This window comes from Nycticebus coucang, chromosome 4 (genome assembly GCF_027406575.1).
Source record: "Nycticebus coucang isolate mNycCou1 chromosome 4, mNycCou1.pri, whole genome shotgun sequence".
NCBI classification, from domain to species: Eukaryota; Metazoa; Chordata; class Mammalia; order Primates; family Lorisidae; genus Nycticebus; species Nycticebus coucang.
In genome coordinates this window covers 142,638,159-142,664,578 of record NC_069783.1, presented here as the reverse complement: position 1 = coordinate 142,664,578, position 26,420 = coordinate 142,638,159, and the positions used below count along the sequence as shown (strand labels likewise).

The 26,420-nt window shown below is 49.2% G+C and overlaps 1 protein-coding gene and 1 pseudogene across 8 annotated transcripts; one reads left to right on the top strand and one right to left on the bottom strand.

The window, feature by feature from the left end:
- Positions 1 to 3,410: 3,410 nt before the first annotated feature.
- Positions 3,411 to 26,017, bottom strand: LOC128584224 (SEC14-like protein 4). Of its 8 annotated transcripts, XM_053589281.1 has the most exons (13): positions 20,555 to 20,615; positions 18,579 to 18,834; positions 17,573 to 17,648; positions 11,612 to 11,655; positions 11,255 to 11,375; positions 10,963 to 11,151; positions 9,275 to 9,370; positions 8,892 to 8,952; positions 7,853 to 7,936; positions 7,439 to 7,545; positions 7,224 to 7,363; positions 6,959 to 7,128; positions 3,411 to 5,886 (listed from the first exon to the last, which is right to left on the bottom strand). In XM_053589281.1, exons 5-13 carry the CDS (start codon positions 11,324 to 11,326, stop codon positions 5,747 to 5,749), a joined length of 1,059 nt encoding a protein of 352 aa, XP_053445256.1. In that variant the 5' UTR covers positions 11,327 to 11,375; positions 11,612 to 11,655; positions 17,573 to 17,648; positions 18,579 to 18,834; positions 20,555 to 20,615; the 3' UTR covers positions 3,411 to 5,746. The 8 variants fall into 8 exon arrangements, 7 of the variants coding, with proteins under 7 accessions (XP_053445256.1, XP_053445252.1, XP_053445253.1 ...); XM_053589277.1 differs by lacking the exons at positions 18,579 to 18,834; positions 20,555 to 20,615 and adding an exon at positions 24,782 to 26,010 and having other exon boundaries at positions 11,255 to 11,314; XM_053589278.1 differs by lacking the exon at positions 18,579 to 18,834 and having other exon boundaries at positions 11,255 to 11,314; positions 20,555 to 20,692.
- The window catches only part of LOC128584477 (coiled-coil domain-containing protein 152-like), a 13,829-nt pseudogene continuing 12,275 nt past the window's right edge, over positions 24,867 to 26,420 (top strand).

The window sequence follows — 26,420 nt, the reverse complement described above, 5'->3', positions numbered from 1 at the left end:
AAAAAAAAGAACAAGTACTTCTTCTTTAACCGCATGATCGAACTCCTAACACATCTTGTTTACTGCACTGCTGTCTTGCCTTAACCTTATCGCTGGTAATATATGACTTAGGGCTGGGACGTTATGCTGTGCCTAGAGTATTGTTTTCAGTAGTCGTGGCCAGTAGTGCTTCTTGGCATTTTCCCAGGTCACTCTGTCCCCGATGCCTAGCACTTTTAACCTTATCTCTATCCTACAATAGACAACCACTAAGAAGTCAAGAGTTGCCAGAGGAGAACCCAAAGACATCTGAGGTGGGGACACAGCTTCTGGCCAAGCCCACAAACTCTTCCCTTTCCTCTCTCATATGGTACCTTTGCTAATCACTTATCATAGGAATGGGTTGCTACGGCAGTAGGAGTCTGGGGAGGACAGTGAAGGATTCTGCGAAGTGGAAGAGGCCTTAATTTATATGTTGACCATATGTTGGACCTGGTACCTCTCTCTCTCTCTTTTTTTTTTTTAGAGTGCCGTGGCATCACAGCTCACAGCAACCTCCAACTCTTGGGCTTAAGCAAGTCTCCTTCCTCAGCCTCCCACCACAATGCCCAGTTATTTTTTTGTTGCAGTTATCGTTGTTTAGCTGGCCCAGACCAGGTTCAAACCCACCACCCTCAGTGTGTGTGGCTGGCGCCGTAACCACTGTGTTATGGACGCCAAGTCAACTTCTACTTCTTATAGGGTACTGAGGTGGCCAACATAGCAGAGGCCAAAAGGTACCTCACATACCACTCAGCACTTGGTAAGTATCAATAGCATAGGCTTTTACTGTTATTATTGGGCTGGTCACCAGCCTGCCTTCAACTCCAGGACTAGGACACAGCGAGGTGAGCCCATCCTTTCTGGTTCCTTCTCCCCTGTTCTGTGGCTGCCCTACCCAGCCCTCTCTTTGGGTCTTTCTGCAGAGCTGAGTCTCACCACCAGACTCTGCCCTTTGTCAGTGCTCCTGGTATGACCCGACCTCCACGGGCAGGGGGTGGCTGGCTGGCTCAGGGAGGCACGTGGCTCTGGGGTCAGACATCCTGAGTTCTAGTTCTGGTGCCACCACTGAGCAAATGACTTTTTGCCTGTGAGCCTCACTTCCCCCCCCGTAAGATGGGAATGACTGTATTTATTTTACACTCTGCCATAAACATTAAACAAGGTGGTATGAGAGCAGCAAGCCTCTGCAGGTGCTCTGTGAAGGGTATCTATTATGTCTTGCCAGGCTTTAGGGAGCTGCTGTGGCTGAACAGGAGGCAGACACGAGGCAGATGATAACTCTGTTGTGAGATGAGCTCTGGGCTAGTTGCGGGACCTGACTGCTAGGGCCCAGGTAGGAGTGAGGCCTACCTGGGGAAGGCCTTCCAGAAGAGGACTCTGTGACCTTGTGGACACACAGGACAAGGTTGGGAGTCTTAGGTATGAGCAAAGGCAGGTAAGACAGAAAGGAACTTGATGAACTCAGGTTGTTGGATGAAGCTGGAACAGGAGTGTGGTGGCTACATCACAGAGTGCCTTAGAAGCCTCCAAAAAGACTAGTATTACCCATGGGGAAATAGAGAGCCAGAGAGGAGTTCACACAGAGAGTGATGTGATCAGATTTTCATTTCAGAAAGTCTGACTGTACTGTGGAGTCTGGGCAGGAGGGGGTAGGATTGGGCACAGGGGGGAGCCTCCCTTCTCATCATCCAAGCAAGAGGTGACGGAGGCCCTGACAGGGCAGTGGCTGTGGGAAGGAGGGCAGAGCCAGCAAGGGCAGAGCCAGGATCTGAACCAAGGTCATACCACATCTTTCTGCCACTCCAGACGGCCCCATAAACAGCCTCTGCCTGGTGAACTTGGTCCCTTGAGCCTTGTCAACCCACCTGTTCAATGAGCCAGATGGAAGGAAGTGTCCCTGTTTGTGCTCCTGTGGGCAGAGGTACAGATGGCCCAACACCGTCCCCTGGTGGCCAAAGGTGAAGATTTCTCCCCGCTCTCAACCCCCTAGCAAAGTACAGGGCTTGGCCCAGGGGCCTCCTCCCTCGGCCCACCCACGGAGAGTGCTCATCCAGCTCCCAGGCTGTTTGGAGGGAGGGACTCTGGTTCACATCTTTCTTTATGTTGTGTGACATGACAAGTCACTTCCTTCCCTGAGCCTCACTCTACTCATGGTAAACTGGGGGGTGGGGGGGGGAATGCTTTCTGCCTCAAGCATATATGCCTGGCATACAGTAGGTGTTGGGGAGTGGAGCTGGCACCATCACTTCCACTGAGATGCACAAACATCTGAGCAGTTTACTGCAGTCCGTGGGCCTTCCTTCTAGCCCAGGAACCCAGCGCTTCACTCTCCCCGTGTGCCCCCTGCCTCATGCTGGCACCTCTACTCCAAGAGGCAGGGCAGGGGCACTGCTGCCAACTGACCTGGGTGCTGGTTCCAACTCTTCCACTGGACACCAAGACTTTGGCCAAAGCACTCCTTGCTGAGATTTGGTTTTGTGGTCTGTAAAGTGGGGCCCGTAACCCCTCTTTGCATCAGGGTTTAATGCCCAGGAGTACAAACTGTAGAGTGCAGTGGCTTGGAGCTCTGGTGAAGACCTGCTCTGGGTACCCAAGACTCTGGGCTCCTTGAGAGGTGAACTGGGCTGGGGCAGGGGGCCCTTTCCATCTGCCATCAAAACATGCCCATGGGTCCTGCCTGATCTCCACCTGCCTCACCCTGAAGACTGTGGGTCCTTCAGCAAGGAGATGGGCTGGGAAAGGCGGGTCCCGCCTCCATGCCCTGAATAGGTGAGGCCTGGGTATTTCCATACACGTAATTTTTGAGCAAGAGTTTTCATCTGGGGCCTCCTGCCAAGATTTTTGCCATTCTTTACTGATAAGCAAGAGGCTCTGTTTCGTAACTGAAATTATAAAATAGTTTAATTAACATCTAGTGTGTACACAGACATGTGCAAACACCTGGTGAATCGTTACCAGCATTGCCCAAGGCCAGGAGAGCCCCTGGGCTCCTTCAGACACCCTACAGCCCCTTGGCCATCCACACCCCGTTCCTTAGGCTGTATGGCTCTCCTGTGCTTGGTCACACACACCCCCCACATCCCACAGCTCTCCCTCCAGAGTCACCTTGGGCAAAGAGCATCTAACCCCATAATGTTTCTTTGCTGGGTGCTCCCCCAGAATCCTGCTCCTGGCCCCGCCAAGTACGTGTGGTGACAACACATCCACTCAATAACTGATCACTGGAGTCACTTCCACCTCCCCCACAGGGCAGGCCTCCTGTCAGCAGGGCTGGGTCAGCCCAGGGTCCTCCCTGTCCCCAGGGCCTTCAGATAGTCAATAAACGCTGAAGAACAAAAGGATAGATGGAGAAGCAAAATTTAGGCAAAGGAGTGTCCCTCTATGGGCCATTTTCTTTCTTTCTTTTTTTTTTTTTAAAGTGACAGTGTTATGAGTTAGGGATGGATTGCTAAGGAGAGGTTCTTGGCAGAGCTGCCAATGTCCCCCATCCCTCCACAGGTGACTGCCACACTCACTGAGTAACCTCTAGGCAGTGAGGTGGCTCTGCCAGCCCTGGACTCAATCCCTGCTGGGGCCTGCCCCTGACCCCCTTGTTACTTGCCAGCTCCAGACAGCCCGTGGCTTTGTATATTCTGTGATCAGAGCCTCAGGAAACCCTTGTGCCGGGGGCAGAGCAATCTTTGCTACCTGCTAGGAAACCCGAGGCTGTGCCTATGGTGGGAGTTAGCTGTGGGGAGTGCCCCTCATTTTTCGATGCAGGGTGTGAAGGCTGACCCGAGGCGTTGTGAGCCTACATCATGACAACAGGTGGAATCCAGCATGTGATTTCACTAACAAGCTCAGCCCCAGTGGCTACAGTTGTGGAAACCCAAGTGCCCAGGGGACTCCAGATATCCCTGCAACGAGGCCAGCAGAAAGGAAGACGGCTGCAGAGCATAGCAGGGTGGTGAGAATGCCTGTCACATCTCAGAGGCAAGGGCAGCCATTGGTTTTAGGGATGTCCTATGACTCCTGCCTGACAGCCCAGGACAGCCTTTGTTTGTTTTTGCCAATCTGATCAGACACCCTATTGGACCAGGAATGTATCATGGCTCTGGCTTTAGGCATGTAGTTTAGTTTAGTTTAGCTTTTTAGAGCAGCAGGGCTGCTGTTCAAACTTTGTGCACCCAGGAACCGGGCAGCTGCCCCAGCAGCAGGGGGCTGAGGGACCCCAAGACCCCCACAGTGCTCACATGAAGACCCCCACCTTCTCAGTATTTTCTCACCCAAAATAGGTTCTGGGTAATTGAGAAAGTTCTCCTTAACTGGAGAAAGTGAGATCACAGAATCTGAAAGCAGGGAGGGTCCAGAGCCTGGCTTCTTGCTTGTAAAGCACCTGGGCAGGTGGTGTTTGCTGAGGCTTCTGGTCCCTGGGAGGGGCCTGCGCATTCAGGAAGCCAACACTTTGCAACAAGGACACCTTTTACAGGAACATCTGACTGGCCTCTCTCAGGGACATCACCTGGGTGGATGGTACTCTTTTGCCCTCTGGGACATTAACCCAGAAAGGCAAACAGCAGGAACAATGATATTGAGCTGTGGGCTCAGGTCTTCTGAGATACTGGTGGCCACTGGCCTGGGGCAGAGGGCAGGGTGGGGAGGAGGCAGGGCAGCGCAGGCTGGTCTCCGAGGCTCTCAGGGCAGCGCAGGCTGGGCTCCCAGGCTCTCAGGGCAGCGCAGGCTGGACTCCCAGGCTCTTCATTGTCCCCTGGAGTCAACTCACATAGTCACATCCAGCTCAAGCTTGTTCCTAGGCAAGGTCTGCTCTGTTGGGTGCAGCTGCCCAGCAGAGCAAGTGGCAGTGCTGACTGCAGGCGCCCGGAGGCCAGCCTCTGGGCCATCACTGGCCAGCTGCTGGGTGGTGTACATGAGGGGTGTTGTCAGCCAAACTTCTGCTGTCCCCTTGGCAAGATATAAAGATGGAGGAAAACCTTGATGGTTCTTAAAGAAGCACCTCAAAGCCCAGATGGGCTCCCTGGGTTGGCGGCTGCACTCCCTGGATGACAGCACTGTGGCTCCAGGTCTGCCCTGCTCCTGACCCCTGCTGGAAGAGCCATGTTGGCAGGATCACAGCAGGTGTGGAGGGGAAGTCCCTGGGAATTCCCTGGAGAGTGCATCGTTACCCACTCAACTGTGTTGAGTGTGGCTTTTGTCACTGATGGCTACCCTTGCCAGGTCCCACTTCTCCATTTCTGATTTTCCCTCTAAACACACAACAAGCAGCTTGGATGGACCTGGATACCCTGGTGGAACTGAGACCCTCACCCCTGCCCCATCTCCCCACCCAGCCGCTTTCAGCTGACCCTGCAGAAAATAGGGCTTCTTGGCTCTGGAGGCCTGAAACTGCTCCATGCAGGGCCTGGGGTCTATGCAAAGACCCTCCCTGCCCCCACAAGCTGGGACACCAGCAATGGGAAAGTCCTAGAATGGGTGAGTCTTGTCAGGAGGGATGCAAGGGTAGCTTCTTCCTGCAGGACCCTTCCTCAGTGGATGCTGGTTCATACTCAGGAAACAGGAGATTAGGTGCCCATCTAAGGCCTTAGGGTGGCCTAGGCATTGGTTGTCCCTTTTCTGAGTTGTAACACAGAGTAGGTGGCTTTCTGTGGCCATCTTCAGCACCTACCCTGCTTGGAAGACAGGGGTCTAGTGGGGTGCAAAGGGCTTGAAGAGGTGGCAGCCAGGGTCTTCATTGCACTGGGGAGGGTCCTGTGGCCTTCAGGCTCTGCAACTTCTCCTCAGAGGCCTTGTCAGGGAGCAGCACCTCCACACTGTAGCTGACCTTCTTGGTGTACATCAGGCTGTAGGTGTTATCAAAGCGCAGGACATCTGCAGTGATGGAGAGAGATGATCAGGCAGGGCAAGGCCTGGCACCTCTGCACTCCTGGTGTCCTGCTAAGACCTAAGCCCGTTGCTCACCACCATCTCCTTGGATGATTCTGGTACCATGTAAAGGAATTGCCACCACCAGCCATCACAAGCCCCTTCTTTGTACCAGGTATCGTGTTACAGGCATTCACAGCTCTCTGAATCCTTGAAGCAGCCCCATGGGGGAGGTATTGTCACCTCCAGGCTTTGAGATGATGGACTTTACAGTGATCACAGAGCATCTGTGGGGGAGGGACTGGGTTTCTCTTACTCTAATGACTCCATGCAGAGAGCAGCCCTGCTTTCTCTGGAGGAAAGGGCTGAGCTATGTAAGCCACTTTTCCATCTTGGAGAAGGCATTTCCTTCAACGCCAAGGTCTACCATAGACTCTGAGACTTGAGGAGTCATCCAGACTTCTCCATCCTCCTAATTCTCCCTTTCCACAAAGTGGCACTAGGTTATGTTGAGACTAAAGGAAGAACGCTGTGCCTTCTCCTTTTCATAGGAAATCGGCCTTGGTTTCCTCTTCTCCCAGCTATGTTCCCCACAGAGGTGGAAGGTCAGTGGTGTACAGTGTGGGCAACACGGTATCTGGTAAAACTGACCGAATTGCATCTGCCCTGGGAGGCCAGGGAGCAAAGGGTGATGAACACCTGGAGGAAGCCGCCCCTTTGAAGTGGACGTTCTGTGCAACTGGGCGGGCTCTGTGCTGGGATCCCTGACACCGGGGCCATGGCTGTATACTTTGCTTTCTCTTTGCTTGACAACCCTGGGGTAGGGACTTTCCAGGAGGTGACCCAAAGCCCTGAGCTGTGAAACCTGGCTGGTCCTCTCCTGCACCCACATATAGGGACCACTCATCAGCCCCCTGACACCAAAAGACAATTCCACTGAAGTCCTTGGGAGGTAGGAGCTTACATAGGTCCCCACGCCCACCGTGAGAGAGAGCAAACAGAGGGTAGACTAGCCAGAGACCAGCTCACTGCTCCACCACAGGGAAGAAAACAGCTCCAGTGACCCTGCAGCTCTTACAGACGCCAGCCTTGAGACAGGTCAGGCTCCCGTCCTCAGGCACCAGGTGGGCGTTGTAGCGCTGGCTGGGCAGCACCTCTGTCATCTCCCCAGCCCTCTGCCGCTTCCCCATCTTGGTCTTCAGGAAAACTCCAAAGCCGATATCCCCACCATCTGATGCAAACTGCCACCTGCAGTGGATGACAAAGCCCTGGTGACAACCACCTGCCTAGGCTCTGGAGGCCCTCCCAGCCATGCCCAGGTGTGAAGTGGTCACCATCTCTACCTGAGCACACAGCCTGGGAACAGGATCTCATTCTCCACCTGCAGGGAGGAGCCACGGCCCACGGACTCTGAGTGCTCATACTGTGCCCTCACCTGGTTGCGAAGGTAGTAGCTCCTGGGCACCTCACCTCCGTAATTGATCTGTGGACAAGGGTGGGTGAGTGGGCACTAGACCATCCTGTCTCCCCTCCTGTGCACCCTCTGATTTCCCTGTACCTTGGTTGAGCACTTGGGGTTGCCATCAGGGTCAGTCATGGTCCCCCCAAACTCCATAGGCAGCTGGTCAGGGCTGATGAACTTAGTGAGCTCCTGCTTCCAGGTGTCTGTGTGGGAGCAGGAGAGGGGCTCCAAAGGGGCTCAGGAGACTCAACAGAGGGAAGCGGGGCTGAGCCCAGTGAGGGGACCTGATATGTCTTTGGCTTGTTCTCTTGGGTGCTTAAGCTCACCCAAGAGCTTACGTGGCCCCAGGACATGGTTTAGGACCCAAGGCCTCACCTGTGCATGCAAAGGCTACTGGGTTGGGCCAGGATCAGTGCCCGAGTCAAGAGGATGAACCAGGGAAAAATGGGGTTTTTAGCATTGACCTCTGCATCCCAAGCAGACGCACAGCCAGGAAGCCAAGTCACTCACCTCCCAGAATCACTATTTTACTGCGTGTCTCCTCACTCATGAATGACTTGACCAAGTTGAAGGCCACAGGGAACAGTTTGGAGGCTGAAACACATGAAGGTCCCTTGGGGAGCTAGACAAGAGAGGACTTGGGTATAGAAAGCCATGATTAAGGGTATGTGCTGGACAGGATTTAGATAGATACGGATTCTGCCATTCTTTCCTGTGTAACTTTCAGCTAATGACTTACCCACTCTGAGTCTTAGTGCTTTTAACTCTAAATGGAGATTAAATAATGTATCTGCAACATTCATCACGGCACCTGTCTCTCAATAAATAGCTGTCTCCCCTAGCCCAGTTGCAAGGTGTTGGGCGCAAGTTGGCACCCATGTCAGCAAAGCGTAACTCTTCCTTTCCACACTCAAGGTTACTCCACATTACCCTGAAATCCTCTTGGGTGTAAGAAGATGAGACATCTGCATTAGACCTCTTGTCCCACCCTGAATCGCTCAACCAAGTCCATGCTCTGCCTCCTCCACAGACAGTGTCATTTAACCTCACAGCTACATTATGAGGATGCCCTTGTATCCCTGTTTTACAGAGTGGGATAACTGAGGCTCAGTGAAGTTAAACAAACTTCCTCAATGTCATAGGGCTGGCTAGATTTGAACCCAGATCACCTGATTCCAGAGCATATGCAGTGACTCCCTTACTATAAAGCCATAGCAGACAGGGGCCATTTCCACTGAAAGTGTGTCCATCGACCAGCCTGGTCCACAGACTGTATGTTTCTACTCCACATCGAAATAAGTAAATACAATAACAGTAAACGTTTAGAAACTTAGCTGACATGGCTGCTGCAATATACCAGCCACATTTTTGTCTATTACACAAGTATCAGTCTGTGCAGGACTGGAATTACAAACCAAAGCCAGAAGTCAAACAAAAACATGTCCTTCACAAAGGATGATTTGAGAAGCCCTGAACTGGATGGTTTATCTACTGTCCCCACCATTCCCAGCATCCCCTTCCCCCAGGATTCATCCGGTCATGGGCTCACCTCGAATGATAATTAAAGTCTTCAGCATCTCAGGATAATTTTCTTCCAGTATGGCAAAAAACTGTGGAGTCAAGACAAGTGTGGTCAAGGCCAGGCTCTAGCATCCCCACCCCTGGGTTTCTGAGGCAGCAGAAACTCAGCACAGAGGCAGTACTTGGTTGAGCTGCTGAGACAAGAGGCCTGTCCCAGCCCACGTTGCCTTCCCCATGAATGTACGCTTCCTTCTTTGAGTTATCCTTTCTTCTTGGAGAGTGGACCCCAGGCTAGCTTCACTGGCTGGCCTTGTCACTCCTCCATGGACCGAGGTTCCCAGGCTGGTGTGGGCGGCAGCTTCTCATAGGCCTGGGAACCATGGCTGCTCTGGCTTCAGCCACCCACCTTACCTGCTGGTAGACCTCCACAGCTGGCTTCCACAGGTGTTTCAGGCTCAGGCCCTCTACGTCAAACACCATCAGCACCACCTCAATCTTCCTTCCCAGCTGCATAGGACAGAGCAGATATACTGGTCAGACCACAGCTCCAGCCAGAGAAACTCAAGCCCTTTTCCCTACTGCCCTGCCCCACTACCCCTGCTGGCAGGCCACAGTGCTTTCCAAACAGATGGAGCCCATCTAGGTTCTGAGGCGGTGCTGCACCTGAGCCCTGGCACAGTCCGACTCACACTGTGAGTAAAGGTAACCGCAAAATTGAAGACATCATTCATTACTCATTGGGCATCTTCATGTACGATGATAGACGATGTTAGCCAACACTGTGTGGTCCCATGGCTATGTCCAAGCCAGAGCTATGCTGCATGGCCTCGGGCTACTTACCAACCACTCTAACTCTTAGTTTCTTCCTCCATAAAATAATACCAGATACTTCCATGATCTGATAGAACTTCTGTGAGTATCCAATGAGCTAATGCGCAAAGAGCCCAGTGCCTGGCATGTGGCAGGCCCCTGACAAATACTACTAGATATTATTAAGTGTCATTATATTATCAGCTCCAGTTTGGGACATTTGTGAAGGTGAAGAAACTGTGTCGACCCTCTAAGATCAGCTATCTTTTTTTTTTTTTAATTATTAAATCATAGCTGTGTACATTAATGCGATCGTGGGGCACCATACACTGGTTTTATAGACCGTTTGACACATTTTCATCACACTGGTTAACATAGCCTTCCTGGCATGTTCTTAGTTATTGTGTTAAGACATTTATATTCTACATTTACTAAGTTTCACATGTACCCTTGTAAGATGCACCGCAGATGTAATTCCACCAATCACCCTCCCTCCGCCCACCTCCCATCGTCTCAAACCTGGCACTGGTCAGAGCTTTGCAACTCACTCACACCACAGATCTCTGTTGAGGGACTCTGTTGTGTCTAGCCTCATGCCAGGTGTTGATGACACAGGCCATGCCCTTGTCATGTGGAGTCAGACATTAGCCAAACTGTGCCACAAGGACATCACAGCTCACACTGGGGGAAAGGGGGGTCTTCCTCTTAGGCTCATCTAGACACTTAGACTCACAAAACCAACAAGGCCACACACGGCATTAGATTCAGTCTGAGGGATACAGGTGGCCAGTGGATAGCTCACGGACAAGGAGATGAGATCCACAATGGTGGACATGGAGTCCTTCTTGGCTTAGGAGCCCAATACCCCATAGGACTCAATATTTTTTGTAGCAACTCTATGGTAACTTTCAGGGTCCCACAAGGGATGTGTCCAGTTTCCAGGGTCACTGCTTTCAGGAATGCCCAAAGAAATGGCTCATTCATTGGGTGTTTCTAGTTAAGCAGTTTACCCTGAGGAATCGTTTCAAAAGCAAAGCTGACTGTCCACTATTCCCAGGGTTCCAGGAGAACAGAGCTGTACCCAAGGTCATTTTCGGATGTGGAGGCTTTGGTGGCCCTTGACTCATGCCAGTGGAGTGCCGCGCACATGCAAGATGCTCATGAATGGGCAACAGTGGGAGAAGCCCACATTCCTCCAGAACTCTGAGGGCTGAGAGCTGGGAGGTAGGGTGCCACCCTTTAGACAGACTAAGGCCAGCACGGCCTCCTTCCCCACCCCAGGTGCTCACCCTCTGACTCTGCAGCTCACACTCATGCAAAAGCAGCTCACAGGCCTTGATGCGATTCCGAATCAGCTGCTGCTTGGAGGCCGACAGGAGGAGACCTTTGGGGTCAAGGGTCCCGATGATGTTGAACCACACGGGGCAGCCTTCATAGTCGTAGCCACATAGACCTCCTGAGTCATAGAGCTGAAGCACCTGGGCATGTGGGTAAGAGCCTGACTCAAACCAGCCCAGGAGGAGGCCGGACATGGGGGTGAGGGGTCCTCAGCCGACCTGGGGGACACTGCATGCAGCTCACCTCCTGTGGCTCCCAGGAGAGGATGTTGTCCAGGTCTTGCTGCTTCCGGAACTCCACATGCTGCAGAGACATGGCAGGAGCTAACTACAGATGCTGCCTGTCTCAAAGGTCACTGGGGCACCTGTGGACACCACGCCAGATCTCTGCCCACAGTGGCCAAGATCCTGGCAGAGCATGCATGGGTTACACCAACGTAGCCCTGGGCATGGGGACAGGAGGGGGCCTGCAGGAAACTTGGGTCTGATGCAGAAAAGGATCCGAGGAGAAACATGAAAAGGGGACAGGGCAGGAGTCCTCACTCTTTGTCCTAATCCCCGGGGTGCGGTCTCTGGGACACTAGGATTGATGGAGCCTCACCTTCCGGAGCATGTTCTCGGATTTCTGTAGGTCAAAGTTCCGAGCTGCGAAAAGATGAGGCAGGAAGAGACTCAAGGCTGGATGTAGAATGAGCTGTTTCCTGAAAGCATGTGAGGTAATAGGGAGGGCGTCCCCAGCCCCTTCCTCCTGACACACCAAGAACACACTGAGACTCTGGAGATGGTTTGGGTTGTTTTTGTTTGAGACAGGGTCTCACTCTGTCACCCAGGCCAGTGTGGAGCAGTGTCATCATCATAGCTCACAGAACCTCAAACTCCTGAGCTCAGGCAATCCTCCCACCTCGGCCTCCCAGAGTGCTAGGATTCCAGGCATGAGCCACTGAACTTAGCCTGGAAATGTTTTTATTAAAAAATAAAGATCTTTAATCCTCTATTAGACTTTCGAGGACCCTTGATTTCAAGTTTCCAGATTTTTTTTTTTTTTTTATCAATAATAGAAATTTATTTTTCATGGTTCTAGAGGCTGAGAAGTTCAAGAGCAAGGCACCAGAAGGTTCAGCGCCTGATAAGGGATTCATCTCTGCTTTCAGGATGATGCCTTTAATGCTCTACTCTTCAGAAGGGAGAAATGCTATGTCCTCACATGGTAGAAGGGACAGAAGGGCAAAGGGGCTTAGCTAGCTCCCTCCAACCCTTTTGGTTGGACATTGCTAATCCCATTCATGAGAGCAGAGCCTCCTTAAGGTCCCACCTCTTCTAATTTTTTTTTTTCTTTTTTGCAGTTTTTGGCCCGGGCTGGGTATGAACCCGCCACCTCTGGCATATGGGGCCGGTGCCACAAACACCGCCTTTGAGCCACAAACACCGCCCTATGGTCCCACCTCTTTTTTTTTTTTTTTTTCAGATGTTTTTTAAACTGTTCTTTTTTGTTGTTTTTTTGAGACAGAGTCTCACTATGTTGCCCTGGGTAGAGCGCCATGGTGTCACAGCTCACAGCAACCTCAAACTCTTGGGCTTAAGTGATTTTCTTGCTTCAGCCTCCCAAGTAGCTGGGACTACAGCCACCCAGCCACAATGCTTGGCTATTTTTTTGTCATTGTTTTAGCAGACTCTGGCTGAGTTTGAACCCACCAGCCCTGGTTCATGTGGCCAGTGCCCTAACCACAGAGCTATGGCTGCAGAGCCCAAACTGTTCATTCTAAAAGTTGATCTTTCCCATAATATTCAATGCCTGCCCACTGAGCAGCGACCCTCCCCCAAAGCGTTGGATGTAGTGAGAAGCATGGGATTTTGAATCAGATCAACTTGTGCTTGAATTGTAGTTTTGCCTTTTTATTTCCTGTGCAACCTTGAGCAGTCACTTACCTTCTCTGAGCCCTAGATTTTTCTAACGAACTGTTAAATGAAAATAATACCTTTTTCAGTTCTATAGAACAGCATGAAAAAAGTAAATAAAGTTTGATACAGTACTTGGCTCATGTAAGTTATCAATAAATGGTAGCTATTGTTGTGATTGCTTATTTCAAAGAAATAGATACACTTTAATTTAAAACATAATGCTCTATTTTGGAAATGCTATGATGGTTGTTCTTTGAGACCATTGGCTCGCTGAGGAATTTGACATTGATGGAGCTGTAAGAAGATGCAGGGTCAGAGATTTTCAAATGGAATGGCCCTGAGATGCTTTCCGTGCCTCCTCTCTGATCATGGACCTCCAGAAACAACTACTAAGGCCACCACTCAGCCTTCGTTATCTCCCATGATGAGGAGTTCACCACCTCAGCAGGCAGCCTACTCCATTCCTCAGCTTTGACTGAGCACAAATCTGCTCAGCAATGATTCCAGCCCCATCGTCAGCAGTCAAACAAATATATGTCATGGCTTGTCTATGTGGCAACTCAGCAAATATTTGAAAACAAGCCAGCAAGTTCACCTGCCTGATCTTTGCTCTGCACTATATAGCTATTCAAATAATCCATGTTAACACTGTCCAACAGAACTTTCTGGGTCAATGCTGTCCAAGAGAACTTTCTGTGATGGTACAAACATCTTATACTGGAGTTGCTCAAAATAGCAGCCACTGGTAGCCTGTGGTTACAGAGGAAGTGAAATGTGACAAGTGTGACTGAGGATCTGAAGGGGGGGGAGTTGGTTGGTTTCTTTCTTTTTCTTCCTTCCTTCCTTTCTTTCTTTCTTCTCTTTTCTCTTTCTTTCTTTTTTTTTTTTTTTTTTTTGAGACAGAGTCTTCTTTTATCCTTCACCCTGGGTAGAGTGCCATGGTGTCAAAGCTCACTGCAACCTCAAACTCTTGGGCTCAGGTGATCCTCTTGCTTCAGCCTCCCAAGTAGCTAAGACTGCAGGCACCCACAATAATCCCTAGCTATTTTTAGAAACAGGGTCTTGCTCTTGCTCAGGCTGGTCTTGAACTCCTGAGCTCAGGTAATCTACCTGCCTCGGCCTCTGAGGTGGGGGATTACAGGTGTGAGCCACTGCGTCTGGCAAGATCTGAAGTTTTAATTTAATTTTAATTTTAATGGTTATATGTGGCTAAAGGCTACCAAACATAGAGGCTACCAAATGGAAGAGAACAGTTCTATATACTTCAGAAATGTTATGATTTTTGCAGTACAGATTTTGTATTCTAGCCTAAAATCCTGGATATGTTATGGGCTTTGTTTTGAATGGTATCTGATTTCTATATTTTTCAGTAGGATATCTCTATGCTGGGATAAATGCTACTGATTTCATATCTGGAAGTATTGCTGAACTTTCTTTTTAGTTCAAGAGTTTTTCTGTTGATCCTGTTGGGTTTTGGTTTTCAAGAAAGATAAGCAAATCATCTGTAGAGATTTTGTGGGGGGGACAGTATCATTCTGTTGCCTGGGCTAGAGTGTCATGGCCTCATAGCTCACAGCAACCTCAAATTCCTGTGCTCAAGAGATCCTCTTGCCTCAGCCTCTGGAGTAGCTGGGACTGTAGGGGCCCACCACAACACCTGGGTAATTTTTCTATTTTTTAGCAGAGATGGGGTCTCACTCTTGCTCAGGCTGGTCTTAAACTCCTGAGCTCAGCTGATCCTCCCACCTCAGCCTCCCAGAGAACTAGGATAACGTGTAAGCTACCTCACCTACCTATCTGCAGATATTTTATTCTTTCCTTCTAGTTCTTACGCCAATGACTGTATTTTTCTTTCTTTATAGCATTGGCAGGATCTGACTGTACAGATCTGGCTATAGTCTTAGCCGGATTTTAGCCAGATCTCTAATTCTGCATTAACATGGTAAGACTTAAAGGTCTTCATCCTTTCTTTGTTCCTGATATTAAAGAAAATGCAGCTAAATTTTCACCTTAAGGATTAAATTTGTTAAGAGAGTGTAAGGCAAGGAAATTTCCTTCTGTTCCTAGATTGGTAAGACTTCTGTCTTATAAATAAGATTTGAACCTTTTAAAATTCTTTTTCTGTATTAATTGACATAGTCACATGATTTCTTCTTTCTAACTATATTGTTTTCAATGACACTGCCGTGCTAATATTGGGATGTTGAACTGTTCTGATATGACTAAGGTAAATTCTCCTTGGTCGTGCTATATAGTTTTAATACCCTATTGGATGCTATTGTGTAATATTGATTCAGATCTCTTCACATCTACATTAATAAACAGAACAAGACTAGAATTTTATTGTCCTGATATAGCTTTGGGATCAAACTTACCCAAGCCTCATAAAGTAACTCTCATTCTTTCATATATTCTAAAGCAACTTAAAAATGTTGTGTAAGAGAGGAATAAACTGGTCTTAAAATGTCTGAGGAATTTACCTGTAAAGTCACTGGGGTCTAAGTTTTCTAAGAGGGGAAGGTTTTATTACCATTTTAATTTCTTTAAAACATATCAGTCTGTTGAGATTTTCTATTTCTTCTTGGTGGATTTTGGCCTTATATTTTTTCTAGGAATGTATCTATTTCATTTTGAGTTTCAAAGTTATTAACGTATATTGTTCATAATATGCTTTTATTGGCTTTTTAAACAATCTCTGCAGTGTCTGTAGGAGATTTTTCTATTTAGAACCAGTGTGTGGCTTCTTGTCCTAGAGACAGTGATTCAGGCACTGCTGATGGGATATAAGGACGAATTTTTTTTTTCAGTGGAATCTACTTTGTGCCAGCCTGAGGGTACTATGGCAGGCACAGTCCCTGCCCTCATGGAACTGGCATCTGAGTTGGGGCGATGAACAGAGATGTGGGATGGAGATAAAGAAAACCAGAGGGAAAGGACTTCAGAAGGAGGGTTGGTTGGGAAGTCCCCTCAGCATGAGGCCAGAGGGAGGAGGCTCTGCCAAGCTCAGGCCCAGTGAGCACCCTCCCTTTACCTGTATTTTGGGTTAGTGAGGCAGGGAGTGGCGCAGGTGATGTTGACATGGACAATGGAGCCATGTCAACAGGATCTATCGCCCACAGCATGAAGTGGGAGGCATCGGGACACCAGCCACCCACCTCCACTCTTGGATACTTTTCCTTTGCCAGGACCCAGCAGCCTAAGGTTTCCACGATAGGTCTCCTTTATAAAGGACACACGAAGTACCTGAAAGCTGGTTTTTAACCAAAGCCAAAACCCAACAAGATTCCAAAGAGAGAAGACTGACGTCATATCAAGGGGCTTCAAGAAATCCACTTTCCCACACTTTCTTAGCCCAGGCTGGGGTCAATGACATGTTCACTTAGAAATAAAGCAAAGCACTCTACCGAGGGCCATAAAATGAGACTCTGTCTCTACAAAAAAAAAAAAAAAAAAAAAGAAATAAAACAAAGCAAAACAAAATATGGATAGAAACTGCCACAGCCAAAAGCAGCTTAAGGAGATAAGGTGACTGAATGTACTGTGGGATCCTGTATGGGACCTTGGAAGAGAAAAAATAAGGAAATGTAATGTATGGACTTTAGTTAATAATAGTATATTCATATTCATTCATTAATTGTAACAAATGTACAATAATGACATCAATATGTTCATAATCGGGAAACTGGGGGAATTTCTATATTATCTTTGAAATTTTTCTGAAAAATCTAACACTGTCCTAAAAACGAAGTTTATGAAAAAATAATAATGATAAAAACAGAACAAAACAGAAGGAAGAGTTGGTTCCTGGGCACAGGTTCCCGTCACACAGCTGCAGACACATCTGTGACTTCATCTGACTCAGCATTCTGAAGGTCGGGACCAATACTGAGCCCATTATACAGAAGAGGAAAGTGAGGCTGAGAGATAAGGAAGGACTTGTCACAGGCCCTCTGTGGGCCGTAGTAGAGCTGGGATTCAATGGCAGCTCTACCAGTACAAGGCTGGTGGTTTTTGAACCCTGCACTGTGTGTATGCTTTACGGGTTGACTCCCAACATCTCTCCCATCTCAAGTTCAAAATCCAGTCCATGGGATGTAATGAGTTAAAATGAATTATTTTCACTTACCCTAAGCCCTGGGTGGATTCTGTTGTTATTTTTTTTAAACCGCCCTCTGTAATTCCTAAAAGAAACTCCTTCTCTACTGTTAATTAAATCCACTTCCTTAAATGTTTGCTGGGCACTCACTCAGTGCCCTTGAGGACACTTAGGTTCCTTAAGGGGACAACACAGCCCTGTTCTCAGGCAACTGAAGAAAGACCCAAAGGCAAGTCTGAAAGAAGCTGCTCAGCGCTGTCTGACTGGAGGGCCTGGCCAGCCCCATTATATCCTGAGGCCGTGGAGGTGTTTAGCTCCAACCTCACTTGGACGCTATGCTCAGGGGCTGCCTCATCTTCACTTTGCAGATGAAAAAACGGGCTCAGTGGGGGGTTTGTGCCATGCTTGTGCACAGGGGAGCTCAGATTCTAGCCCAGAGAAGTCTGATTCCAGAGCTCACATTCTTTACGACTTGGCAACCCTGTTCCCCTAAGTCCTCCACCCTTTTCTCCTGAGAAACCCCCTTCCCTACATCCTCCTCTGCCTCTCAGCCCCTACCAGCCTTACCTCGGAGCCAGCGCAGGAGGAAGTAGTCATCGGCTTTAGGCAAGGCGGGCAGCAGGTCCTGGACGTTCTCCTGGAACTAAGGGTAGAAGAATACGATAGTCAATGGGGCTTTCACAACCTCTGGGGCCACCAACCCCATCTCCAACCCTCATCAGCCATCAGCCCTACCCAGAGACCCTGCACGTAGCAGCAGCTGAGCTGAACCGCTTTGCCATCTGGGAATGGGGCCCCCTCCAGCCCACCGTTCCAGGAAGAAAAGCTGGGTCCTTCTCAAAATTTGGGAGTGCCCTCCCCCTAAAGACTCTTAATTCCTCAAGCTGAGGTAGGGGCCCAGCATCCCTATTTTTACAAGGATCCCTGGGTTATTCTGATGCAGGCCAGTCTGATTCTGCATCTTAAGGGTCTGATTTTGGAGGCAAGCTATTTAATCTCCCTCTGAGCCTCAGTTTCCTCATCTGTGAAATGGGGATAATGATAAACTCCTGCCAATCAAAGAAGTTTGGTATGTCAAGCACTTAATGTCCGGCCTGCCTCTAAGCAGATGTTGGATACACATGGGCACACATTCAGTGCAGACTGTCGGAAGCCCTGCACAGTGGAGACTTTTGGAAAAAATGAGAGGCAAATGTCAGCAGGGGGGAAATGACTGAAAGGGAAGCCAGGAATGCCTCATTAGGACATGTGCTGAAGCCAGGGGAAAGGAAGGTGACCAACCCGCTGGGGGGTGCCTTTTCCCACTGGCAGACTTTAAAGAAGTTCACCAGAGATTGAGGCTCATGTCTGAGACAGACAGGACACCTCACATCCTGGGGACTAAGGGAGCTGAAGGCAAGGGCTGGGTATAGAGGTGAAGCTGTGAACCAGAATTTGGGATTAGAAATATACATGAGGCTGCTGGGCACAATGGCTCACTCCTATAATCCCTGCCCCTAGGAAGGCTGAGGGGGAGGATCATTTGAGCCCAGTAGTTCAAGTCCAGCCTGAGCTACAAAGTGAGACCACCAACCTCTAAAAAAATAAAAATAAAAGGATGGCGCCTGCGGCTCAAAGGAGTAGGGTGCCAGCCCCATATACCAGAGGTGGCAGATTCAAACCCAGCCCCAGCCAAAAACTGCAAAAAAAAAAAGTTAGCTGGGCGTGGTGGTGTGTGCCTGTGGTCCCAGCTACTCAAGAGGATTGTTGGTTGTTGGAGCCAGGATGTTTGCGGTTGCAGTGAACAATGATGATGCCACTGTACTCTAGCCCATGCAGCAGAGAAGACCCTGTGTCAAATAAATAAATAAGTAAATAATTTTAGAAAAAGAATCAAATGCGAGGCCATTCACCAAACTACCTTTAGCTTTAAAATAAGAGCATATTCGTGTATCGTCTACATCGTTAAAAATGCATAATCGGTAAAACATCTCCAGTGTTAACAAGGGACGTGGGCAACAGCCCCTGCCACGACTATCTGAACAGGCACCAGAATGGAGGTTCTTGTACAAACAGCTGCAGCCTCTGCATTCTGGAGGAATTTTGGGGGGGAGGGGAGGAGAGGGATTAGGACCTCTGAGAGGCAATAACTCTGCACCCACAACCTCTCCAGGTCACTGTGTTCCCTCATTTGAACCTCAGGCTGTGCTCTGAGGTAAGAGGGCAAAGGTCACATCCCTGTTTGTGCATAGGAAACTAAGGCTAGGGAAGTGGGGAATCTTCCCTGGGGTCGGAGTGAGGAAGAATCCACCCTCGGGGGCTATACCACTTTTAGAGTCAAACAGAAAGTCACTGACTTTGGGGAAAACTCCTCTTATTACTGCATTTATACAGAAAGCAGCATCCCGCAGTGTGACCAGAGGTGGGCAAAACTAAGCTCAAGAGGAATCTAGAAGGAAATGAAGCTAGGCATAGTCGTCCAGACCTCAGAGACCCTCCCTCACCTCTGTCCCTTCTTGCTACTCTTCTCTCTTTCCCCAATTTTAAAAATAAGCACTCATTATTTTCTAAGGATGGAAAAGATAAAAATTAATTTTTTACATTCTTTTTTTCTTTTGGTTTTTGGCCAGGGCTGGGTTTGAACTCGCCACCTCTGGCTTATGGGACCAGCGCCCTACTCCTTGAGCCACAGGTGCCACCCAATTTTTTACATTCTTAAAGCTCTCAGGCTCAGAGCATTCCTGTCATCATTCACCTCCAAAAGGCAGATATCAACTCCCCCCTGCGAGCACAGGGCCTGGGGTCATCAGCACCGGGGAGGGAGAGGGCGCACCAGGGGACCGCCTTCTCCTTCATCAAGGACACTTCTCAATCATCTGGGACCTCTCTGCTGTACTGGGGATCCTTCCTTCCCCTGTGGACACTACTCTTTAACCTGAGGCCCCTCCTTCATCTGGTGACCAGTCTCCTTCTCCTGGGACCACCTCCACAGACTGGAAGTGTGACCCGAGGCTGTGGAACGCCTCCCCCCACCCCCCCAATGCCACACAAACACACCACCACCAGCTCACAGTTTCCAATCCCTGGCCCCCACAATCACATCGCTCTGTGACTACTAAGGCCTGGACATCTCCCCTTTCCCCACAGTCTCGACGCTCCAGGTCTAGCCTGCAAAACGTCTCAAAATCACCAAACATCTCTCCCATTTCCCTTTAATTAAAAAAAAAAAAAAAAAAAAAACAAGGTAGGGAGGCCTGGACCCTTAGGAGTGCGAGAGACACAAAAACAGGTGTTGCAATCTGGGCGTGAGACCTGGCGGTCTGTCTGCCCAAGGCCGCCCCTGTACCCTGGTGGCAGAGCCATCCCCTCCCTCCCCACAGCGGAGGAACACGAGCCAGGGTTGGTTAGCAGGTGATGGCTGAATTTGGCCGCCCCAAAGAGGGGCTCCTGTCCCGTGTGCCTCAGCAGGACAGAGGCGCTCTCCGGTCTGGGCGCTCCAGCGGGGTTGCGGAGCCAGGCTGCTGGCCGGGGAGGACCTTCCCAGCCCTCCCAGCCCATGATGCCCCTCACCCTGGCCAGCACCTCCTGCTGCTGGAGACTCAGGTCCCCAACTCGGCCGCTCATGGTGCCCTCAGGCACAGAGGGGCGCGTGGTGCAAGTGAGCCGGCGGTGTCTGCCGGCAGCAGCCGCCGCCTGCTTTTGCCAGGCGGGCCAGATGTTCTTGGTCCCGCCCCGGACTGGGGACTGCCGGTCCTGCCCCGCCCCGCCCCGCCCTCGGAAGCTGTTACCGTGGTTCCCACGCACACCCTACCTGGAGCGGGGAGGTGACCCTGGGCAGCAGGTGGCCCCCACCTGTGCCTCCTCACTTCCAGGGCAACTACTGGTTCTGGGGCTGGGGAGGAGGAACTTGGGGAGTGGTGGTGCGTAAGAGACACACGTGGGCACGTTTCAGGGAACACAGCAGGATCCCCTTCTGAGCGAAATGGAAGGACTTTTTATAAACCTGGCTCAACAGGTTTCTAGCACATCCCCAGGACTTTTGCCTAAGGGACCCCCAAGCTCCATCCATGACCTTGAACACAGGCTGGGCTCTGTCAGTGTTCATGGGGGCTGCGTTCATGAGGGTGTTTGCAAAATGATTCCAGCCCTCACAAGATGATGCAACCCGGGGTTAGGCTGGCACATGTGCTCAGCGAGTGTTGGCTGTTAGGAATATAGTTTCAGAACTTCATTATTACTGGGGCTGACACAGAGCTGGAAGTTGCGGGGGTGGACATCCTGGGATGGCCCAGGTGGTGAGCTCCTGAGTAGGCTCCACAGAGGGAAGGCCAAGTGGGAGGTGGCCAGGGTGCAGTGACAGACGGCTTGGGAGGCCATTGTGTGTCAGTGGCTGACAAATGAGAGCCAAGTGGAGCTCCCACTGGGAGAGGTGAGAAAACACGAGTTGGCTGGCTGTGCTTTGGCAAGGGAGAAGCAGGGGGGAGGTGAAGTCCAAGGGGCAGTAAAACAGGGCCCTGGAACTTTCCTCCTCTGTTCTCCCATGGAGTCAAACCCAGTGCTAGACTCAAGATGACAGGCGCAGTGGCCATGAGCCATGTGTGACCGTCCAGCACTGAAAAACGTGGCTCCTGGTGAATGGAGACGCGCTGCAAGTGTGACATGTGAACCAAACTTTGATGACCTAGTACTAAACCGTGTAAATGATTTTTGTTAATTTTATTTAAGTGATTACATGTTGAAATGGTGTTTTTTAATATAATGGGATGAATAAAAGATTAAAGTTATTTTCGCCCGTTTCTTTTAATTTTTTAAAAATAATTTTGAACCTTTTAAAACTGATAAATTTTACCTTTTTAGAGTAAAAATTAAAGTCACTTTACTTTTTACAATCTCTATTACCAGAGTGGTACCCGTGTTACAGTCAATGAACCTATAGTGACACATTATTATCACCCCAAGTTCCTAGTTTACATTAGGGTTCTTGCTTGGTGTTGTATATTCTCCCACTTTTGACAATGGTTTAGTGACATGTATCCACCATTGCAGCAGAATACAGAATAGTTTCACTGCCATAAAAATCCTCTGTGAATCGCTTTTACTTTAAAAAAATGTAGCCACCAGAAAATGTAAAATTACATGTGTGGCTCCCATTTGTGACTTATGTTATATTTCATTTGAACAGAGTTTGCCCTGGAGAGATTTTAAATCTTAAAAGAAAGAAATCACGAAAAAAAAAAATGCTAAAAGAAAGTATAAATGACTCCACATCTCTGGAAGGGCATGGTTAGTGCTAAAGAGCAGTGACAGAAATCACAAAGGGAAAGTAAATTGATTTGACTACATAAAAAGATGAAACTCTGTTAAATAAGAGACAGAATTAAGGCACTAAGTCAGTGTTTGCAGACGTGAGTTTGGGAAAAATAAAATGTACAAAAATTGGTATCTTGGCCAGGCGCGGTGTCTCACACCTGTAATGCTAGCACTCTGGGAGGCTGAAGCAGGTGGATTACCTGAGCTCAGGAGTTTGAGACCAGCCTGGGCAAGAGACAGACCTTGTCTCTACTAAAAATAGAAGGAAAAAACAAACAAACAAACAAAAATAAAAGCAAAACTAGCTGGGTGTCATGGAGGGCACCTGTAGTCCCAACTACTTAGGAGGCTGAGGCCAGAGGATCACTTGAGCCCAGGAGGTTGAGGTTGCTGTGAGCTATGATGCCACAGCATTCTACCCAAGGCAACAGAGTAAAATTTAGTCTCAAAATAAACGAGTAGATAAACAGAAAAATAATTGGTATCTTTATAAGGAGCTCATGCACGTTGATAAGAAAAATAGTAGGGCATCAAGCAATAAATGGGCAAAGAACTCAAAACACCAATTTTCAGAAATATACTCTGTGCATTTATCAAGTAAATAAATGCTCAATCTCCAGGGTCATCGAAGAAATGTGTATTCAAGCAATGAGATTTTTTTTTCCTCTGATGAGTCAACAAAAAAAACAAACAAAATAAACACATAATCTTTTTTTAAAAAATGATATTAATAATAAAGTCAGTTAGAAGTTGGTGAAATGGAGACTTTCATACATTGCTGGCAGGTGTATAAAATTAATCCCTCTTTTCCGGGAAATTACTTGACTATACACATTAGCATCCATAACCACTTTGCCCAATAATAATCCTGATAGAAAGTATTTTAAGCTTTAAATTATTAGTTCATTGCTACCCGGAAAATTGGAAATACATTTAAAGGAAACTACAGCATTTAATGGGGTTGATGAGTTTATAGAAACATGGAAAAAACTCAACAAAACAACTTGGAAAAGATAGGCCCACACAATATGTGCCTTCTGCTTCTGGAATGTAAACGCAAACCTGCTCAGTGAAAGAAAGGCTGGACAAGACAAGAAAGCAGTCCCAACTTTCCCTAGTTTCTGTTTCTGTATGTGTGTGTTTTTCTTTGAGGCCATACTAGTTCCCATCATATTTATTTATTTCTTTATTTAAAGAGACAAAAATCTCACTCTGTTGTCCAGACTAGAGCGCAGTGGCACATTTATACTTCACTGTAGCCTCAAACTTCTGGTCTCCAGGGATCCTCCACCTCAGTTTCCCAAGTAGCTGGGACTACAGACATGTACCACCACCACATTAGGCTAATTTTTCTTTTCTTTTTTTTTTTTTTTTGTAGAGATGGTTTAACTTTGGCTAGTTTCTGAGGAATGTGAAAAGTCATATTTAAAAATGCCACAGTCACTTCCAAAGATGCTTTCATTTAACTAGCACTTACAGGTACTTTCTATTTACCAGGCCCTGCTCTAAGGATTTGTAAATGTTACCTCAGTGCTGTCCAACAGAAAATAATAGGAGCCACAGGGGTAACTTTCAATTCTTTAGCAGACCTGCACGGTGGTTTATGCCTACAATCCCAGCACTTTGGGAGGCTGAGGTGGGAGGATCACTTGAAACCTGGAGTTTGAAGTTGGGAGTTTGAGATCAGCCTGGACAACATAGCAAGACCCTATCCCTACAAAAAAGTTAAAAATTGGCTGGGCATGGTGGCATGTGCTTCGTAGTCCTAGCTAATCTGGAGACAGAGGTGAGAGGAACCCATGAGCCCAGAGTTTAATGTTTTTGAGACAGAGTCTCACTCTGTTGCCCCAGGCTAGAGTGCCGTGGCATCAGCCTAGCTCACAGCAACCTCCAGTTCCTGGACTCAAGCAATCCTTCTGCCTCAGCCTCCTAAGTAGCTGGGATTTCAGGTGCCCTCCATGACATCCGGCTAGTTTTTCTGTTTTTAGTAGAGATGGAGTCTTGCTCTTGCTCAGGCTGGTCTTAAACTCCTGAGATCAAGCCATCCACCAGCTTTGTCCTCTCAGAGTCCTAGAATTATAGGCATGAGGGACTACAGCTGGCCAGCCAGAGTTCAATGTTACAGCAAGCTATGATTGTGTCACTCTGCACTCCATCCTGGGCAACAGAGAAAGACTCTGTCTCTAGGAAAGAAAAAAGAGTCTCTGGCAGCCACAGAAAAATTCATTTTAATAATATATCCAAACATTATTAGTTTATTACATGACCAATATGACTAACAGATTAGATTAATTATCTCCTTAATAATTACTAGTGAGATGGCTTTCTTTTTTTGTACCAAGTCTTCAAAGTCCAGTGTGTGTTTAATACAGCACATTTCAATTTCAACCCAGCACATTTTGAGTGTTTAATAGGCCCCATGAGGTGTTAAGGGTTGACTCATGTCTCCCCCTCAATTCCTGGGTTGAAGTCTTAACTCTCCCTTACCTCAGAATGTGCCCTTGCCCCGGAAATAGGGTCACTGCAGGTGTAGGTAGAGGTCACGTTGGAGTGGGGGCCATTTGGATGCACCATGCGAAGGTGAAAGCAGAGATGGGGGTGATGCTTTTGCTAGTCAAGGAGAGCCACAGATTGCCACCAAGCTGTCAGGAGCTAGAGGGGAGATGAGGTTCTTCCTCACAGGCCTTAGAAGGAAGTAACCCTGCCGGCACCTTGACTTTGGACTTCTGGCCCCCAGAACTGTGAGAGATTCAAATGCCGTCCTTTAAGCCATTCAGTGTGAGGCAGTCCTAGCACAGTGGGAGACATAAGGAGCAATTGCCGCACTGGACGGTGCCGAGTTAGCGCGTCTGATCCTTGTGGCTGTGCTGTGCGGTGGGACCTGCCATTATCCTTATGGATTGGGAAACCGGAGCTCGAACAGCTTCCTGCGGAAGCAGCAAAACCAGGACTGGAATCCAGGCAGGCTGGTGCGGGGCCAGAGGCTGCCACTGCACTGTTTCCTTCTGCTTTCTGAGTTCCCAGGGACTCAAGTCACCTGCGAGTCCCTGTCTTTCCAGGCAGATGCCCCCCGACCAGCCTGCAGCACACAGGCCCTTCCTCCGGCCTCCGATGACTCTGCTCCTCTGTGGTGTGCCCTTCTCTTCCAGCCCCCATTCTGCCTCTGACCCGAGAGCTGAGAATCTGGACTTGGATGACAGTGTTGTCACGGTGTGCAAACTTCATCCTACACCCTCCCTCCCACTCACTGTGGCACCCTGCCGTCCTGCCTTCCAGGTGTTCCAAATAGTTCCAGCACCCCTCACTGACCGCAGGTGCCTGCTGGCAGTCCTAATTAAGGCCTGTGACCTGCCAACTGAGGGACACTTCCTGGGGTGATTGGCATCTGTACTGTGGGGAGCGAGATGAGGCTTTGCAGGAGCCCCTGTCTGCTCCGGGTCCATATTGTTGCTACATTTGTCCCTCCCTGTTCCTCTTGACCAGACAGATGCCACTGTCTGGTCAAGTGACTTGGCTCGAGTGACTCTGGACAGAGGGCTGGGAGAGGATGTCTGCCTGACACGGGTACCGGGGCAGAGTGGCTTCACACCTGGGCCTGACTGGGAGGTGGAGATTAGGCCCAGTCAGGAGGAGTTTCCTTGGCTTTCCCTAGCAGTTCAGGGTGGCCCCAGGGACAGGCAGGGCCTGGTGTGACTCTATTCCTCAGGAAGGGCCTGGGAGAGAGAGGGGTTAAGGTCTGGGATCCCGAGGCCACCCTTGCATTTCTGTCTTTCTTTCCCTCCAAAAGCCAGGAGGCCCCTGGCCCCCTCCCAAGCCACAGGCTAGCAGCTTGGGGGAGGAGGGGTACCATCCATCTCCCCTTGCTACTTTCCCCTACCACAGAGCCTTTGCATACCACATACTGTTCCTTCTGCCCCCAACTCTGCCTAGTTAGTGCCTTACCTCCTCTGACCCCCTAGCCCAATGCTCAGGCAGAACCCGCTCCTCCTTTTCCACAGCACTGCTCGCATCAGACAGTGCCTGTTGTGGCTACCTGACCACAGCACTAAGGCCTGGGCTACATTTGCCATGCTCATCCTTGTAGCCATGGACCCATTTTACACATGTAGAGACTGAGCTCCAGGGG